This window comes from Manis javanica, chromosome 17, assembly GCF_040802235.1.
Source record: "Manis javanica isolate MJ-LG chromosome 17, MJ_LKY, whole genome shotgun sequence".
NCBI classification, from domain to species: domain Eukaryota; kingdom Metazoa; phylum Chordata; class Mammalia; order Pholidota; family Manidae; genus Manis; species Manis javanica.
In genome coordinates this window covers 7,964,955-7,982,912 of record NC_133172.1, presented here as the reverse complement: position 1 = coordinate 7,982,912, position 17,958 = coordinate 7,964,955, and the positions used below count along the sequence as shown (strand labels likewise).

The 17,958-nt window shown below is 55.4% G+C and overlaps 1 protein-coding gene across 1 annotated transcript in view; it reads right to left on the bottom strand.

Annotated features, from left to right (window-relative positions):
• The window catches only part of NAPA (NSF attachment protein alpha), a 22,129-nt gene extending 4,171 nt beyond the window's left edge, over positions 1–17,958 (bottom strand). The window contains exons 1-7 of the mRNA XM_073226855.1: positions 17,682–17,958; positions 9,179–9,258; positions 6,693–6,809; positions 1,993–2,039; positions 561–638; positions 296–351; positions 112–196 (exon numbers count right to left, since the gene is read on the bottom strand). Of these exons, the coding sequence (XP_073082956.1) occupies positions 112–196; positions 296–351; positions 561–638; positions 1,993–2,039; positions 6,693–6,809; positions 9,179–9,258; positions 17,682–17,779 (561 nt within the window). The 5' untranslated portion in view covers positions 17,780–17,958. The remainder of the gene's footprint in view (positions 1–111; positions 197–295; positions 352–560; positions 639–1,992; positions 2,040–6,692; positions 6,810–9,178; positions 9,259–17,681) is intronic.

The following is a 17,958-nucleotide window of genomic DNA, read 5'->3' as shown; positions in this document are numbered from 1 at the left end:
AAGCGTTTAGCCAGGCTGAGTACAGGGTGCAGGAGAAGGGGACGAGGAGGGACGTGGAGAACCTCTGAGAACAGGGCTTGGAGCCCCACCCCCCCGCCCCCACACCCCAACCTGTTCATAGATGTCAATGGCCTTCTGATACTGCTCCAGCTGTGCAGCATAACCAGCCACCTTCAGCAGACACTTGTTGGCTGAGCTGGGAGGCAGGGAGAGAGGAGAAAGGTGGGTGGTGGCCAGTCTGGGAGACTCAGGGGTCTGGAGTGGGCAGGGGGAGGGGAGCCTGGCACCCAGGTACCTGTTGGACTCCTCTCCTTTGTAGTAATCCGCTGACTGCTCATAGTGGGCAATGGCCTGGGGAGACACGGGCAGGTGGGGTGGGCACCGGGGCAGCCTTTGTCATCCGCAGGCCCTTTAAGTTCTGCCAAGGTCCTTCTTGTGAGATTCAGACACCAGAGGACCCCCCAAGTGGACAGGACAGACAGGGGAGCCCTAGGCCCAAAGACCTGCTGCTGCAGCCACCCCCACCTGTGAGCCAGGGAGGGCCCCCGACTACCACTTACCTTCTCGATGTCCACCAGCTCCGTCTCATAGATCTCAGCGATGGAGATGTGGTGCTTGGCGGCGATAGTGAATCGGCCCTGGCAGGATGGGAAGGGGCCATCTGTGACCAGTGATACCCAGAGTGCCCAGCCCAGCTCAACCATGCCCCTCCGGGTCCCCAAAGCTGGTGGGCTCCTGCCCCTCAGCCACACCATGTGGTGAGGTGTGCAGAAGATACGGAGAGGCGGAGAGACACGGGACTTAGAAGGGAGGCTCTGGGATGAGGCCTGGTCTGACTGGGTGTCCCTGTGCAGTGACTCCACATCCAACCTCAGCTTCCATCCTGCCCAGGGGGCACAGGCAGATGGGGCAACACCACAGATAACATGTGCAGAGGCAGCTGGCAAAGGCCCTGGCCTGAGGAAGCATTTGACAGATGGTCCAGAGAGGCAGGAGGACCAGCCAGAGTCACCTGGCAGAAACCAGGGCTGAGGACCCACCATCCCACTGCCAAAGGGACAAGCTCCCCCTCGGCCGCCTCTCCCAGTATGGCCTCAGAGGTGGCTCTTCCCACAGGCCATGCCTCCCTGTGCCGGAGCTTCCCCTGCGGACATCCAGAGCCTTCCCTAGGGAGGCCTCTGGCTACTAGACGGCTGAGCAACCGCTCTGCGTCTCCACTCAGGGGGGGCCTAGGTGCCTGGCCTGCTGGTCTGCACACAGGGGCTGGTCTGTGGCCACCCCCTGGCTGGAGGCAGCAAGAAAGAGCAAGGCCCTGGGCTCAGTCACGCCTAGTTTTGGGTCCCACAAGTCCCATTTGTAGGCATATGTCCCTAAGCAAGTCATGTCACTTGCCCGGGCCCCCCTTTCATAAAACAGGATAACAACTGGCTGCTGGAGAAGTAGTTTAAACCAGCTGGTTCAGAGTGTCTTGTTGGAAAACCAGCTGTAGCTCACTGCTGTAAGGAGGGCACTGCAGCGTCGCCCCGGGTTGGGCAGGGGCCCCGACCCTGCACTCCTGCCTGGGGAGGGGCCTGACGGGACAGAGAAGGTGTGTGATGAGGCAGAACACCATCCCGGCTCCCTGGGGCAGGGCAGGGGCTAGGCTGACTCTGGGCCTCGCCTCCCTCGCCTCTGGCCTCCGTGAGCTGCCAGCCCAATGGGACTCTGGGGGGAGGCTGGGCGAGGAGGAAAGTACCGGACACACACAGGCCCCCATACACAGAACTTCTACAAATGAAGACCTCTGTGGCCTCTGCGGAGGTGGAGGGCAGGAACTGGGGTGGGGCCGTCAGCTGCCAGGAGCCAGCCTGGACCTTGCCAGGCCAGCCCAGGTGACCAAAACCTGCATGGCTCCCACCACCCCTGCCTGCCTGCTCTTGCGCTGGTGGAGGGAGGTAAGGCTGGGGCAGCTGGGAGACCAGGAGTGGGGACAGGACACCCAGGGACCCTTACCATGTCAGTGTAGATCTCAATTGCTCTCATCAAACAGTTAATGGCCTCTGGGGAGAGAAAATGGGGAGATGGGGAGGAGAAATGAGGAAGTGAGGTCATTTCAGCAGAAGCCGAGGAGAGGCAGGAGGTATGATGCAGGTGCTCCTGTGCCTGCAGAGACCAACAGGTGCTTGGGGTTTCCAGGGTCACGTTCTCCAGGTGCCGGGAGGGAGGGTGGAGGAATCCCTGAGCCCCAGAAAACTTGATCAGATGAATGTATTCTGCAGACTAACTTGTGGGGCACATGCTTCAGGGGGAGCCTCATTGCCACGGCGGCCACCACCTTCCCAGAAACCCTGGGACAGGACACGCTGGCGCCTGGTCAGGCTGACAGCCAGACTCCCATGGCTGTTGAACCAGACCTGCCAAGACCCTACACCCAAGGACAGAGCTGCTGGCAAGCAGCAAGATGGGGCCAGAGGCCACCAAACCTGACACCAGAGGGACACCCAGGTTCCACATGGGCTCTGCCGCCCTTTCAGTGCGGGCCGTTCCATCAGCCATGTTCCCTGCACCAGGCCTCCGTGTACGGCTGGAGAAGGCTGGATGCCGTGACACTGAGGCCCCTCCAGCTAGACTCTCATGCTTTCTCTTGTCCATATGCCCACATTCTGCCCTTGGCCCTCTGACCCTGGCGCTGCTACCTGCCAGCTCCTCAGGTTCCATCAGGAAAGCACACACACCAGGATGGCACTTGACAGGAGGAACTGGGCTACCTTTGTGGTACTATCTCTTGCAAGATTTTGAATTTGGGAATGGCTTTTTTTTTGTGACAAGTTATTTGAAGTAGAGAGAGAAACATGAGTGGGAGGCATTTTCTAGCAGACAGAGATGAGCTCTCAGGATGGATTTTTTAATACCATTTTAATAAATCTCAGGAGGAAAGGGAGATGGGGGAGACAAAGAGCCTGGACAGACCACAGCATATGGACTCCGAGCTGGGGTGAGGCTGAAAGTTCACCCCACGGTCCAGGGCACTCACAAGGATCCTGGGCATCTGACAGGGTCTCCATGGTCAGCCGGGCCCACCAGGCTGAGACACTACACAGAGGCACAAGGCCTGGTGCCTGCTCTCAGGGCTAATGGTCTCACTACCCAGGGAGACATGTGAACAGAGGCGCTGAGCCTCAGACTTGTGACTGGGCCAACAGGGAGTCCACGAGCCCCCTAAATGTGCCTGCAAAAAGTGGGTGTCTGTGAGCACCGTGCTGGGGGAGGGTCTGCTGGTCTGGTCCAGTTCTAAAAGGTCTGTGGGGACCTCAGAAAGATTCTGTACACCGTTTAGTCAAGGTTCTGAGGCTGCCAGCTGGGGGGCCCAGCCAATAAGGAGAAGGAAAAGAAGGTGAAAGGGGGCAGAGGACAAAAGCGGAAGAACACAAAAAATTACAGCTATTATAGTTATTTTAACACATGCACATATTTTCTAACAGAACATTTCTGGAAGTGGTGAGCTAGCAACGGGTTGCAACACCATGATAAAGGTGATAAGGAAGAAGGTAGCTGGGCGGCAGCAAACCCCACCTGCTCTGTCCTCTACCCCAGAAGGCAGATGTAGCTGGCAGACCCCCAGGTAACTCCCTGGAATGCCAGGAGGCCCAACCTGGTGCCTGCAGGCAAGGGCTGCTCCTGGGGAGACCACAGCGTGGGACGGAGAGAGGCTGGAAGCTCCCCCCTGTGAACAGGCCCCCCTGGCAGCGGCAGTGGGGAGGAACTTAGTCCCAGGCATGGACATGGATTCCTGGGCTTAAGTTCCCCTCACGCCTGGCTCCTCGCTCTGGGACTGTCCCTCAAAGTGGCTGACTGCCAGCTGACACCCTAGTGAGTGTTCACAGACAAGCCGCTGACACACTGGCTCAAACAGCTTGTCTCTGGTCATGGAGACCCCCAGGACCCCCCGGACAAACACGGCAAAGCCCAGCACACCTGACGCCATCCCCACCCACACAGCCAGGGAGCTGGACAGGGCTCCGGAATGATCCAGCCCAGGACTGGGGAGGCAGGGAGGGCTGACGTGCAAGAAGCAGAAGGTGCTGGCTTAGGCAGAGCGGAGCAGGGCAACCCAGGGCCCTCCGCCCACCCTCTGTGCTTTAGTGGCTTCCTCATCACTGCCTGGACTCAGCCCCAGTCTCCTCTTCGGTAAAATGAGGGCGAACCGCAGGACCTCACAGAGAAGTGGAATGGATCAAAGGAAGGCTGCCTCACCAGGGGTCTGGTATGCAGCAGGCACCCAGCAAATGGCAGCAGGAGACGGGTGGGGCCAGGCCGCTTCCCGGGCCCTGGTGCACCCAGCTGTCGGGAGTGGGAGCGGGAGCGGGTAAGAGGCCTTCCCGCCCAGGTCCACCCAGAGTGGTCAGCAGTGGCTGGCGAAGGGGGAACCTCTGACAGCTGGGTCCGTCACCTCCCCACCCTCAGCCACCACGGGGGCAGCAGGCCCTCCCCGGCCCACTCAGGCAGACTGGCAGAGGGGGAGGACGGTAACAGGAGCCAAATCCTTCCTTCCACCCTGGAAGGCCTTTGGCGCAGGCTCTGCACCAGCTGCCTCGAGGGGAGGGCTCTCCAGGACTCCCTCAGGAAGTGCTGACACAGGCGGAGGCCTTCGAAGCAGGTAAGGCAACCAGTAAGGCCCAGGAGCTAGTCACCTGCTTGGGGAAACTGGGCAGGGGTCCAAATGGGCCCCCCAGCCCTGTTTCACAAGGCACACGGCCCAGGGGCAGAGGCTGGGGGAGCCCAGGCCAGGCCCCATCAGATAGGAGCTAAGGGCTGCCTCTTTCCAGATGTTAATCACAAGCTAGGTACCACTCTGGGCATCTCTACGCTTTCCCTTACGTGTGCCTCACATTTACCAGACCAGGAAATGGAGGCTCAAAAAAGATTAAGGGACTGCTCTGCCCAGACCCTGGAGACCACACCGAGCCACACACTCCCCCAACCCTGACTGGGGTGGGCAGCGCAGGCCATGATGCTGGGATGCCCCCCAATACCCCTCCCTGCTCAGCACCAAACTCCTGAGGTTCCAGCCAAGGCACCTGCTCCCAGCTCTGCCCAAATTAGGCCCTCCTCCATACCACTGCCCCTTTTATTTCCCTGCCAGGTACCCTTCACCCCAAATCCACTCCCTCCGTGCCTCAGCTCCCAGGGCAGAAAACTATGCTCACTGATCTCTGGAAAAATAAGTTGGTCTCTGGGCCTCACAATGGGCATGTCACCAGCATCACCTGCTGATGCTTTCCCAGCGGCCCAGGATGCCTCCGCCAACCTCACACTTCCCAGGGCTAGGCACGGGGCCACACCCCCAAACCCAGGCTCCAGAATCAACACACACAAGGCAGGGCCTCATGGGAGATGCAAAAGCTCAGCTCAAAGACCAGGAAGTACACGAAATCACGGTGCCAGGTGGGACCTGCCCACAGGAAGCACTGCAATTTGTTTAAAGAGCCAATGGCGCTGTGCACATGTCATGCAGCCTGGCGCTCCGCTCCCACCCAGAAACAAGTCCTTCCAGTCACTCCAGAGCGGCAGCTAGATGTTGCAGACGCTACAGCAGCATTTCCAGGTGGACCAGGCCCCAGGGAGCAGAGGGAAGGCTGGGCGCGGAGGGGTCTCTATAGGAGACGCGCAGACTTTCCTGGGTGAATCGAGGTGAAAAGAGGCCCAGGGTTGCCCCTGGTCGTCATCACATCGCCCCCATGGCCTGCTGTGGCCCACCTTGTCACAAGGCCTCCCCTCTGGTTCTAGCCAAGCACAAGCCCACCACCTGACCACTTAGGCCAACATCTGTGAGACACCCAGCTACAGAGGAGCCACCAGGCAAGTCTGGGGGACAGAGAAAAGCCACTTGGTCTATAGAGAGATCAAATCCTTGACTGTGTGTGACCTGACGCTCACCAATCCTTGGAGCACCAATCTTTTTTTTGATTCTTCATATATTTCTTATTCTCTTATAAGAGGAGAGTGGCAATAGATGGTCACTAAAAAAGTACCTTTGCCTGCTAAAATTAAAGGTCAGCAACCTATGTCTGACACCAACATTAAAAAAAAATTAATAAAAATTGCAGCTCTGTGAGACCCCAAAGTCCGGTATCTATGGGGCTCTGCTTCCACTGAGGATGAGCCCAGGGGGCACGGTTTTCTCACGGTGAGTCAGTCCCAAACTGGGCTTCTGTCCCGAGTGCTCTCATCTTAAGTAACTTGCTCTCTGGCAATTGCACCTCAGGCTCTGTTCTCTCTGACCCCCGTCAGGGTATATGGAAGCCAGGTCAGGAAAATTTCCGCTCCTTTTTCAGCAGTGACTCCTACCTGGCTGGTCTCACAACCCCTTCCCACCCTGTTCTGCATGTTAATTCTGACAACAGAACAGATTTTCCTCTCTCCCTGGCACGCGGTGGGTCTGCAGTGTAACTCCCACTCCCAAATGCTCCAGGCTTCGAGAGTGGGGCAGCCGCACACACAAAGTAGCAGGGGGAGGCGGAGGCCTGGAGAGGGATGCAAATGCCAACAGGAAAGGAGCCAATTCTGAAGTTCAAGTGCCAGTACCTCCCTGCCAGCCTAGTGCATGTCAGCCCCTGGAGAAAACCAGTCACATGAAAACTTGCAGACTTCTCTGTAGAGTGCTAGGCTGGCGCTCTGGGTAGCCGGCCTCAGGGTCCCACACAGGCCCTCACCTTGGGGGTCGGCTTTCTTGAACGCGTTACCAGCATCCACAAAGCAGGTGGCTGCATCATGCTTGCTCTGGAGCTGCAGGTGCAACTGGGCTGCCTGGCAGAAAGCGTTTCCAGCAGCTGGAACAGAAAAGAAGAGGGATCCCAGCCTTAGTGGCGCTCCAGGGTTCTTAAGCCCCTCACTGCCCTGGGAGGTGGGTCAGGCTCTCGAGAACACGGATGGTCCCTGAGAGAGGAGACGGGCCTGGATGAGCCAACGGGGTGGCCCTGATTTCAGCCTTCTGACCCCTGGGTGGGGGTTCCCGGTGGCCCACGCAGTGGTCTGAGGGAGGAGGAAGCTGCCTTGGGGGAAGCCCGAGAGCCTGCTGGACAGAGAGGGCCTGGGTGAGCCCAGCTGCAGTTGCACAGTCCATATCCGAGCCTTTGCCAACATTTCCAGGGCCATCACTTCTAAAGATCCAAGGAGAAGGCATACAGAGCTGAGAGCCACAGACATATGAGCCCGCCAAGGTCTCCTCCACCTCCTAACCCCTGTCGTATGCACAGTCTCCCGCCCACCCCCCCACCCCGACCAGGACACTGCAAACCACAGGCTCAGACCTGTCATTCAGAGGCAGGGTGCAGGCTGGATCATGGGATGGGGCCAGGAGGGTTTGTGTTTGGCAGAAGAGAGGAGCAATCAAAATTCAACCATGTACCTCCCTCCCCACTTACTTCCCTTCCAAGTCCAGCCTTCTGTCTCCCACGGCTCCCAGCTCTTCCTCATTCCCAGCTCCTCTGTCTCTGTCCACATTCTAGCCCTTTACGCAGCCACTGCAGGTCTCATGGGCAAGGCGCCATACTAACCCAGAGGCACATGGTCTTGGGGGTGATGGGACACACAGGGTCTGCTCCTACAAGGAGCTTTACACCCAGGAAGGAAAACAGGATGTGAACACCAAGAACTCAAATGCATGAGGACAAGTGCCTGTGAGTGGACAGAGGGCAGGGAGCCCACATCTGAAGCCCAGACTCCTGTACTAGGCTGCATGCCCTCACCATCCATTGGCCCCACGCCACTGTGGTCACACATCTCTGTCTCCTAAACTGACCTGTGGCTTGAAGGAGACAACAGGATCGCTCCTGTTCCTGGGGCGGGACTGTGCTAACTGGGGGCCCCTCCAGCTCAGCCAGCCTCCACCTAAGGCTCATTCTCCTCCAGCTGAACCACAGAATTCCTGAGCTGGAAGAGGACAAGAGGGCCCTGTATTGTAACTTTAAAGCAGCAGGATAGACAAAGCCATGCAGATTTTCACTATGATTTTTTTTTAATTATGTTTAAAGGCTCCATACTTGAGTGCAGAATTTCCAGAAAAGGTAATATTATTGGAGAAAAATGAAAAACGGCCTAGGTCTTTTGTTTGAATATTGGGAAGGGGGGGTGGGAGGTAACAAGTTTAGAGGAAAAGCATCTATGTGAATGAAAAGTAAGTATTCTTTCTCTAATGGCACTTTCTTAGTTTGGGAGCATAAAAACACAGTGTTTACTTTATGCACAGTATATTCTGTGAGAGCTCAGGAAAAATTATTCTCATTTCCAGGGAAACCAAAGACATTCTCAACAAACAATGATAACCCATTTCACCCTAAACCTTGATAGTCCCATCCCAGAGTTCATCTCCTTTCTGGTCAGAAAGTTCCTTCCTGGCTTCCAAAAACTGTCTTTCCTTGATTTCCTGGACTAAGCCTTGCTGATGCTCAAAACTGCTAAGATGAGATCAGCCCCCAGTGCGCTTGCCATGCTGGGTGGTCAACTCTGCCCTCCCCCCTGCCAACTCCCAGACAGCTCTTCCACTCCACCCACCCCTCCTTGGCGGATGCCACCCAAGCTCCAGCCTTGCCAGAGACTGACCACGTGCCAGGCCAAGTCAGAAGAGCCCCGACTCAATGACACACCACCCACTAACACAGGGGTCCAGGTGCCCTCTGTGGGGGGAGGGGCGTCCAGCACTGTGTGACGCAGCCCATGTGCGCCTCTTCCCAGCCCGAGTGAGAGCACAGGGGCTGGGTGCTCTGAAACCCGGCGTCCTCTAAGAGCCTTCCTCCCACTCAAGAGCGGGAGCGGCACTGCTCCCGAAGCCGCGCATGTGCAGTGGGCAGCCGCCGCTGTCCCCGCGGGCCGCCTGCCTCAGCGGCGGGGCCCGGTGCCCACAGAGCCGTACTGCGGCCCCACAGGTTCAGGACTATCACTTCCCCACTGTTGTGCTGAGGGGGAAACTGATCGGGAGGAGCCAAGTTCTGAGTCCTGTCTCCAAGGCCTTGGGACCCACGTTATAAAATCACCCAGGGGGCTCAAAACGACCAGATGGCAGGCCGATGGGTTTCTGGTGTGGAGACGGTGTTAAAAGAAGGCGGGCTGCAGGGCGAACCTCTCGCCAGGCCGGTGGGACTGGTAACTGAGGGGCGAGAGGAGAAAGACCCATGAAGGAGCTCCAGCAGAGATCACATACCACTCCACTTTTTGGCCATTTTGAACATGTTTGCTGCTCTGGTGTAGATTTCGCATGCTTCCTCTATTTTGGATGAGCCTCTGGGGAGAAAAGGGAAAAAAGATGAGACAAACTAGTCTGGTATTGAAGAGAAAGCCAGCATTCTGCCCCAGCAATAGTGAAGATGTGTCTGCACCCCCATGATTTCCCTGTGAAGCCAGCTTCCCTGAATCCAGCTGTAGCCCAGGCCTGTGCTGCCGGCTCAGGAGAGGCCAAGTCCGTGGCGCCACCCCCTCACACAGAGGCACACTCCATACAGGCTTCCTGGGCCCCCCAGGAGAGGACTGGGTTGTCCCTCACTGCACGGGGGGAGGGGGGCACTTCCCAGCCTGCCTTGCCTCTGACAGCGTCTTCCACTTCCTGCCTGGGCTGCTCCGTGATCACTGGTTCCCAGGCTTTCTGCGAATCCCCTTTCCCCAGGAGACACTAAAGCATTCTGGGGGAGGCACCCGGCTTTGGAAGCCTTGTCCTTTCTCCAGTGCCTCAATCCCTTGCTCTGCATGCTAAAGTGGTTTAGTGAAGGTCTCCAACCCTAAAAATGTGTCATTGCTAATTGAGGACTGGACAGATATATTATGATATATAACCATACAAAGAAAAACTGTTTAAAAGTATGTATATAAAATGCACCCATCTATATTTAAAAAAGAAAAAAGAAGACAAGAAGAGCCAGTTATGTAAACACAGACCATTTCTGGAGAAATACAAAAAAAATAGTCATAGCATTTTTCTCTAAGGTATAGTCAGTAGAACTGCAGGCAGGTGTGGGAGACAGGCCTAATCATACCCCTGGTTTGTGCTGTCTGAATATTTTTTATAATTATTATCTGCATATTTTATCTATTCGAGAAAAAAATATGTATTTTTTAAATATCAGGGTTTATATTTGGTCCTGTTGTCCAGCAATGAATTGCTTTTCTGGTTATTTATCTTAAGAAACTAATCAGAGAAGTTACAAGGATATTCAGCACAGAATTATTTAAAATGGCAAAACCACCCTCAAAAAGCCTATTGTGTAACAGTAGAGCCTAGGAGATATAGAGACCATTTTAAACAAATGAAGAGTTTGGGCACCTCTACTCTGGCTTCCTGACCTCCAAGGGGTGCATATGAACCTCTTTGTGAATTGGGGGACCCTTCATCAGAACCTCCCCCGAGTCCCTGCCATGTTCTTCTGTCCTTCCACCTCCAAAAATCCAACCAAGCTCAGGCCCTGAGGTCTGTGGTCTCTGTAACTGCTCAAACTCCGATCTCCCTCACAACCAGCAGAGTAAAATCCACACATTCAGAGGGTTCCACCAAATGGATTTCAGATTCTTTCTTCACTGACATCACCTGGTGTGTTGTTTTGAGGGAAAAGAAAGATTTTCCCAATTAAAAGCACAGAGATCATCTTCACCGTCCCTCACCCCTGTGTCAGCTGGCCCTGAAGACTCACCAGCCCCGGCGGGGTCCTCTGGTGTGATTCTGGGAGCCTTGTCCAGCTCTCCCCCACCCTGCAGCACCAGGGCAGGAGGGCCAACCTGCCCATTCTTTTGAATTACAGGAGGCGCTCATTATAACAATCAAATCAGAGCCCCCAAGCCCCAAAGCCTCCCTGGAGATTTCACTCAGTAGGTCTGGGTGGGGCCTAGAGTCGGGATTTTGAACAATGGTCCCAGGTGATTTAGAAAGATCAGGGGAGTTTGGGAGGGAAAAAGCTGACCTAGACCCACCGCGTGGAAAGCAGCCACCAAAGTAGAGATCTCCAGGTCAGGCTATGCCACTCTGCAGGTACCCGCGGTGGGGGCGGGCTTGGGGACTAAGTCCCAGCCTCCTGAACCCGAATGGCACCAGCTAAGGTCCTCCTCCAGAGGATGCCTCTGCCTTCTGGGTCTGTGCTGATGCTCTCCCTGACCTACTGCTGTTCCTCAGGAAGTGGCCCTCAGGAACGCACCCCTCCACATTCACCTGCTGGGTCCCATAGTCTTTCCCCGACAAAGCTCTCCCCCCATGGCTCCACACAGTTTGGGCCTGGGGCCACCGTTTGGAGTGAACCCACTCCTGGTTCTGGAGAAGTGAAGAACTTTCACAACCTTCCGGCAGAAGAGATTTCAGAAGGGTCCTTTGGGGCCTGGCTGCAAAAACCCTCAGGGGGACAGTCTCTGGAATGTTCTCTTAAAGGGACTAATGTGTTCACAGACCCATATCACAGGTCTCCTCACCCAATGGATCCCCTAGCTCATCCCCCCTTCTTTGTGGGTATATTAAGTCCTATACAGGTTCAGACATTCCCTGAAAAAGCTCAGGCTCCTGGATAAGCAGAAATGGCCCATCCCACTAAGGCCCAAAGCCTGACAATCAACAATGAACAGAGTCAGCCTCAGCTGTTTGTTTCAGCTCAGTGGGGCAAAGTGGACACCAAATACAAAGCCTATCAGCTGCCTGGCTGACATTCTATGATCCCAGGCCAGCCCTGCACTGGGTCAACAATTCTAGGTGGAAAAGCCAGAGGGTTTAACCTCTGCTCAAGACTCCAGGCCCGCTTTCTCCTCCTCCATGCTCGGGTCCTGGCCATTTGCACGGCCAGGTGATGCCAGGGGAATCTCTGGAGTTCCATATTCTTCTTTCAGAGATGGAAGTAGAGTCCCCAAAGGGGAAAAGTGATTTACCTAGGGTCACTGACAGATCCTGCAAGAGAAGCCATTTTCATTTGGGGAACCAACATCTGAGCATTTATTATGTGCCAGACACTGTCGATAACAGCAGTGTACCAAGGATGCGGCCCTCAGCAAACAAAAGTCAGCAAGACAATTTCAAGGTGATTTAAACACTAGAGGGACTAGGGCAGGTCAGGGAGAGCTGGTGTAGGATTTGTGCCTGTCCTTCAATGATGACTAAGAAGACAGCCATGACAAAAGGGAAGAGCATTCCAGGCAGCAGTCACAGCATGTGCAAAGGCCCTGAGACATAAACAATCTTGGTCAGTTCCAGGAAAAAAAGTAGGCCAGGGTGGCTATGGTGCAGGGAGAGGCAGGAAATGAGGCTGGAGAGGCAGGCAGAGGTCCCTGTGATGGAGGCCAGGATAAGGGCTTAGGCCCCATCTGAATGTAACAGGAAGGTTCTGGCAGGGAAAGTGACTGGGAAGGAGGAAGTCCCCAGCCCCACTGATGTACCACGCTGTCTCCTGACATGGTAAATCTGCCTAATTTACTACAGAACTTCTCTCCCCAGTCAGGTTGGCTCATGTCACTCATGTAGGGTGGCCTCCCTGAGCAAAATCACAAACTCCTGAGGGTAAGAAACCAGGCCTTCTCCCTCTGCCTTCTGCATGAGGGCCAGAGAAGCCTGCTGGGCCTCCCTCCCTCTTCTGAAGCCTGGGTGGCAGCACACAACAGCTGACTGTCCCTCCCCCACGGACCTCCTCCAAGCTGCCTCTGTTTCGGCTCTGAGCCCATGCTGGGAATAGAGGGAACTGGATTGGGCTGGCCTGGCGCAGCCTGTCTATAATTACCCACTCAGCTTTGCTTTCTCCCCCTCCCCAGGCGGAGGAAGCAGTCTCAGGTCTCCCAGGCGCAGCCACCATCCTCCGGAGACTGCCATATGGAGAGGACTGAGCTGTGCCAGGAATCACAGACGGCCCGGTGGGACCCAGGCCAGAGGGGTCTGCAGGGCACTCTTAGCCTCCCTCACTCCTTCCTCCATCCCCTGGGCACTTCCTGGCTCCCAGAAACAGGTCACCACCCCCACCACCACCTGCAGTTTTCTAAGGACCTCAAAAGGCAGGGCAGATGGAGGAACTCCCATTTTAGGTCTTTGACATTCCCTATTCCTCTGTGCCTTGAGGTGCCACCGGCCCTCTATGCTCTGGGAGGGGAAGGGTGAGCCCAGGGGCTTATCCCACTCTTGCCTTCTCTCACACGCTATGCATCTTCATTACTCATTAACAGTGGCTTACCAGGCACTCCACCGGAAGGAGCGGAGTTCCTCACAATAACCTGCTGGGTATTACCCCTGCTTTGCAGAGGAGGAAGCTGGGCTTGGAGAGGTCAAGGGGTTTGCCCAAGCTCACACTGCTAGGAAGTGGCAGGCCCAGGAAAAGGAACTCAGGCCTTGGAAATCCAGTTCTGCCATGCCTCACTCAGTGATCTGGAAGGCTTCCTTCCCCAGGTCCAAAAGTCTTCTGGAAAATGAGGAGGCAGACAAGGTCCCTGCCTGCTCTGGCCTCTTCTCTGCACTAAACAAGTGACACCGCTCAGGTTTCCCTCTTCCGGCTAGACTCTGCTCTCTGCTGGAGCCACGCAAAGCAGCCTCTACAGTCAAGGGAGGGAGTCATTAAGCCAGCCCCCCATGGAGCCCACCATACAGTGATGCAGGCAGAGGAACATCAGAAAACATAAAAACCCACACGGCACAGGGAGCTGGCAGCCACCAGCCTTGCTCTTCTGCTGACAGCACTGAGCAGTCAGAGCCACAGGATCCCTCCACATCTCCTGTATCACCTACAAGTACTAAGTCCCTGGCTCTGCAGCGCACCCGCTCCTGTAGGCCTAGGGGGTATGAGCTCCTAGCGGGTATGAGCTGGGGCCCCGGTGCTCACACAGGCCCCAGTAATGATGAAAGAAAAAACGCTGTACAGACTAACTGCTCGGTTCTGAAATTGTCACAGGACACTTGTGACTTGTCTGTAATGGACATGGTGTAGAAAGAGAATGGATGTGGGGGTTAAGAGATGTGGGCTGAAATCAGTTTCAGGCACTTTGCTAACTGTGTGACTTTGGGCTGGCAATCCCTGAGCCTCAGTTTATCCATAAAACAGAAACAGTGAACCTAACCTGAGAAGAAAGAGTCTGTGAGAAGTAGAAATGACACACATGCCACTACCTGGCACAGAGCACAGCACAGAGCAGATGCTCAAATGCTTGCTGTTTTATTGAGGAGGAGGAATAGACTCTGAGGCCACTAGGCACCGGACAATGGGAATTGTAGAGCCACTTGGGGTGGTAAAAAAAACAAACCGGAGGCTGTAGTCAGACAGGCCTGGATTCAAACGTCAGTTTGTGGCTTGACAGCCCATTTCCTCATCTGTAACTGGGGCTAAGACTCCACACCTGGCAGGGCTGCTGGAAGCACCAGCCATCTCCCAGGAAGCCCCACATCATTCTCAGCAGGCTGGCAGAGACAGCAGCCCCCAGAAATATTACTTACTTCGAATTCCAGTGTGGGCTTTGTCTCCCCTAGCCAGAGACAGCTAAGTGTCACCCCTCCTCTGGTTTCCAGAGCCCTGGGCCTCCCCACTACCCCGCCCCGTACCACATCATGCTGACAGTACTTACTTATGGGCCCTCAGACTGTAAGCAAAGCATGCCTGCCACGTGGCCTGGTGGGCACTCCTGTGGTTCCTACACTGATGTCCCTCTGCACCCCAAAGAGAGGACTTCACTGCAGCCCCAGAGCTGAGTGTGTTTCCTTCTCTTAAAAGATGTTTCTGAAAGACCTTCTCTGGCTCCATCCCACATAGCAGCACTGAAAACTCTGGAAGACCAGGCAGCAAAGTCCCATTCAATGAGGAAGGCAGAACCCTGGGATTGCAGTGAAATAATGGCTGGGTTACCCAGAAGCCTTGCATCCTCACAGGAAAGACTCCACTCTGACACTGGGCAAGAGATGCCATGTTTCAGTCGTGGATCTTGGCAGCGGGCAGGACACAGTGCCTGTGGGGAACAGCACCACGTTTCTGCACGTTCTGCAGGAGGAAAGCAGTCTGGAAGCAAAGCTGGAAGTGGTCACTCCCACAGCCGGCGTAGCTAAGGGCCTATGTGGATCCTGTACCGAGACACCAGACACCACCTTGCAGCACTTCCTCCCTCACAAAAGCTGCCTTCCAGGGCCCCTGGGGTGGCTGATGCCTACTGGAGGTTCAAGGGTGACTGACTGGTCAACATTCAATCTCTAGGAACGTGCTGTCTGTATACACAACACTCTGTCATCTCTATTTCCAGCGTCACCAGCTCAATTTCCAATAGCAATACCTAACAGTAATAGCAGTGAGCACTTAATAGGCACTTAGCAGAGTCAGGCTTTGTGCTCTTACCACTTCACATGCCTAACCTCATTTACTCCTTGGAACAACCCCGTAATTAGGTTATTACTATAGTTTTTATTTCACAGATGAAGGAACTTTTTATGCACTTTGGTATCCAAATGGTAAGAAGTTTTTATTTTGGATTTGGGTAGCAGGGGCAAAGGGGGAGGTGTTAGGGGTAAGGAAAAGCCCCAAGTAACAGAGCCACCGTTTAGAATCTGTACCCTTCCAAAGAGGCACAGCAGGGAAATTTCAGATACACCTGGAGACTTAAGAGCAGGAAAGAGGAAAAAGTGCACCTCCCCTCTCCCCTTTCGCTGTTTCACTGTGTCTTACTAAGAAATCTCCATTGGTTTGCTCTGGGAGCATTAGTTTGGGGTGCTCCCCCAGCCCCATACAACACTCCTCCCCAAGATGCCTGCACACTGGTGCAGGACTTAAGTGGGAAAAAGCAGCAGGAGGGAAGGTACAGAGGAGCGGGGATCTACTCGGTGGCTGGTACTGCCTCCCTCGCAGGCTGCTGGTGCACCAAAGTGTCCCAGCCTCCGGCAGCCCAGAAACAATGAAGATCAAAGAAGGCCCTACCACCACGGGCACGGGCTGCCCTCGGTCCCAGGTGGGGGCGATCCTACTTGGCCCTTCTGACATCCCAGAGGCCTCTCAATTTGGGATGCTGTCACTGCTGAGTTCCCTGAAGAGGAAGGGAGAAGCACAAGGGCCTGGCTAAGCCCCAATGCTTCCTTCTCCAGTCACCAGAAACCACTGGGGACCTTGAGAAAAGCGGGGCTGTGAAATGTTGAGCACAGGCAACCCAGCCCCAGAGGAAAGCAGAGGCCAGGAGTGGCTCTGACCCATGAAGCAGCGCTCTCGCTGTACTCCCAGGTCTCAGACAGGCAGGCCCCGCTCAGGCTGGTCTCCCTTCCACAGTCCTGCCCTCTGCTTTCACCTTGCCCACTCCCCTTTCAGCACCATCTCAACAGCTCTTGGAGCTGGAAATGACCAGGATGAACACACCTGCTTTCTTTCAAATGTCTGGAGAAAACTGCCATGTAGGCTGGGGTGGGGAGGGACGGGGGAGTTACAGGCTCCCTGAGATTCCTGTTTGCCAACATCCTTCCTAAATGTAGTACTCAGAAACAGGCTGTACCCCCCAGGAGAAACTCATGTGGCACAGAGAGAGCTCTAGGATCAGATGGGCCTCGGTCTCCCACTTTATGGAGATGGAGCAGATACATCAACTTCTCTAAGCACGTTTGTCCACCTCCACAGGGATGTTGTGAGACTAAACTCGACAACGTAGTAAAGTGCCAGTGCCAGACCTGAGTCAGAGTGAGCGCTTAGTAAACATTATCTGCTTATATTGCCGGCTGCCCTCGCTCTCTCTGACACCAGCAGCTGTAGACCTTCCAACAAGCAAATGGGAACCGCCCCCAGGATTGGCCCTGCTACAGACGGAATGTTTGTGTACGTCCGAAAATGATGTGTTGACATCCTAACCTCCTAGATGATGGTATTAAGAGGGGGGCCTCTGGGAGCTTTGTGTAGGAGGCTAATCACCTTCCATCACCCTCTTCCACAATAGGAGGGCACGGAGAGAAGATGGCTGTCTATGAGGAAGCAGGCCCTCAACAGACACCAAATCTGCCAGCAACATGATCTTGGACTTTCCAGTGTCCAAAACTCTTGAGAATTAAATTTTTGTTTATAAGCCACCCAGTCTATGGCATTTTGTCACAGCAGTAAAATCCTCAATGTTCCCCAACAACCCAAGTCCAAACCTTTTCTCCAGCTCTTGCAGCTAGCTTCCTCTCAGGCATTCTCACACACCCCAGGCTCGGGTTCATCACTCGCAGGGCCACCTTAGCCCCACCACCCAGAGCTCTGGCACACACGCTGCCGCCGGCCTTGGAAAGGTCAGTAACTCAGTCAGGTGTCCTCGGTCCTAAGCCTAATCAGCCCGTCAGAGATCCTTCGAATAGGTTCTCCCTGGGCTCCAAAAGACTTCTTGACCTGGCTACTCTCCCGAGCTCCCTCAAGCCCTTCAGGCCGGTCCCTTTCAAGGCCTCAGGCCATCTTCCCTTGGCCTAGGTTCCCCTCTGGCTCCTTGGCCCGTCGTCGGCCTGGGTCCCCTTCCTTCCTCAAGATGGTGTGGCCTCGACTTGGGTGTCCTCGGCCCAGGGACCTGGGGGCCTTCCACTATCTCATGGTGTCTCTCCTTAAACCGTGTTGCCACAGCCCAGACCCCCTGTAACCCCTCCGCAGCCGTAGACTACGACACCTCATCCCGGAGTCCCTTCCGTCCTCTAGGCTCCAGCCCTTCGGCCCTGTCCCGCCGCCTCAGGCCACGGCGCTCTGTCATCTCAGCTTAGGTCCCGAACGACCCCTTGGCGCGGTTCTTACCCAAAGAGGCCCGAGAAGAAGGACTGCGAGTTCTTCACTTTGCGCTCCGCCTCGGCCAGCAGCGCCATAGCTTCCGCTTCCTTCCCAGAGTTGTCCATGGCGGCCGAAAATGTACTCGGCAAACCGTCCGACGCGGCCTCGTAGGGCTCAGCCGCGGCCCCGCCGCCGTACACAGGTCGCGGTAGCTCACGGGCTGCGTTGACGTCGCACCCGCACGCGCCGCCTTCTGCCCGGCGCCCTGTGATCCACGCGGGCCAACCAGCAGTCTCCTAGAGCG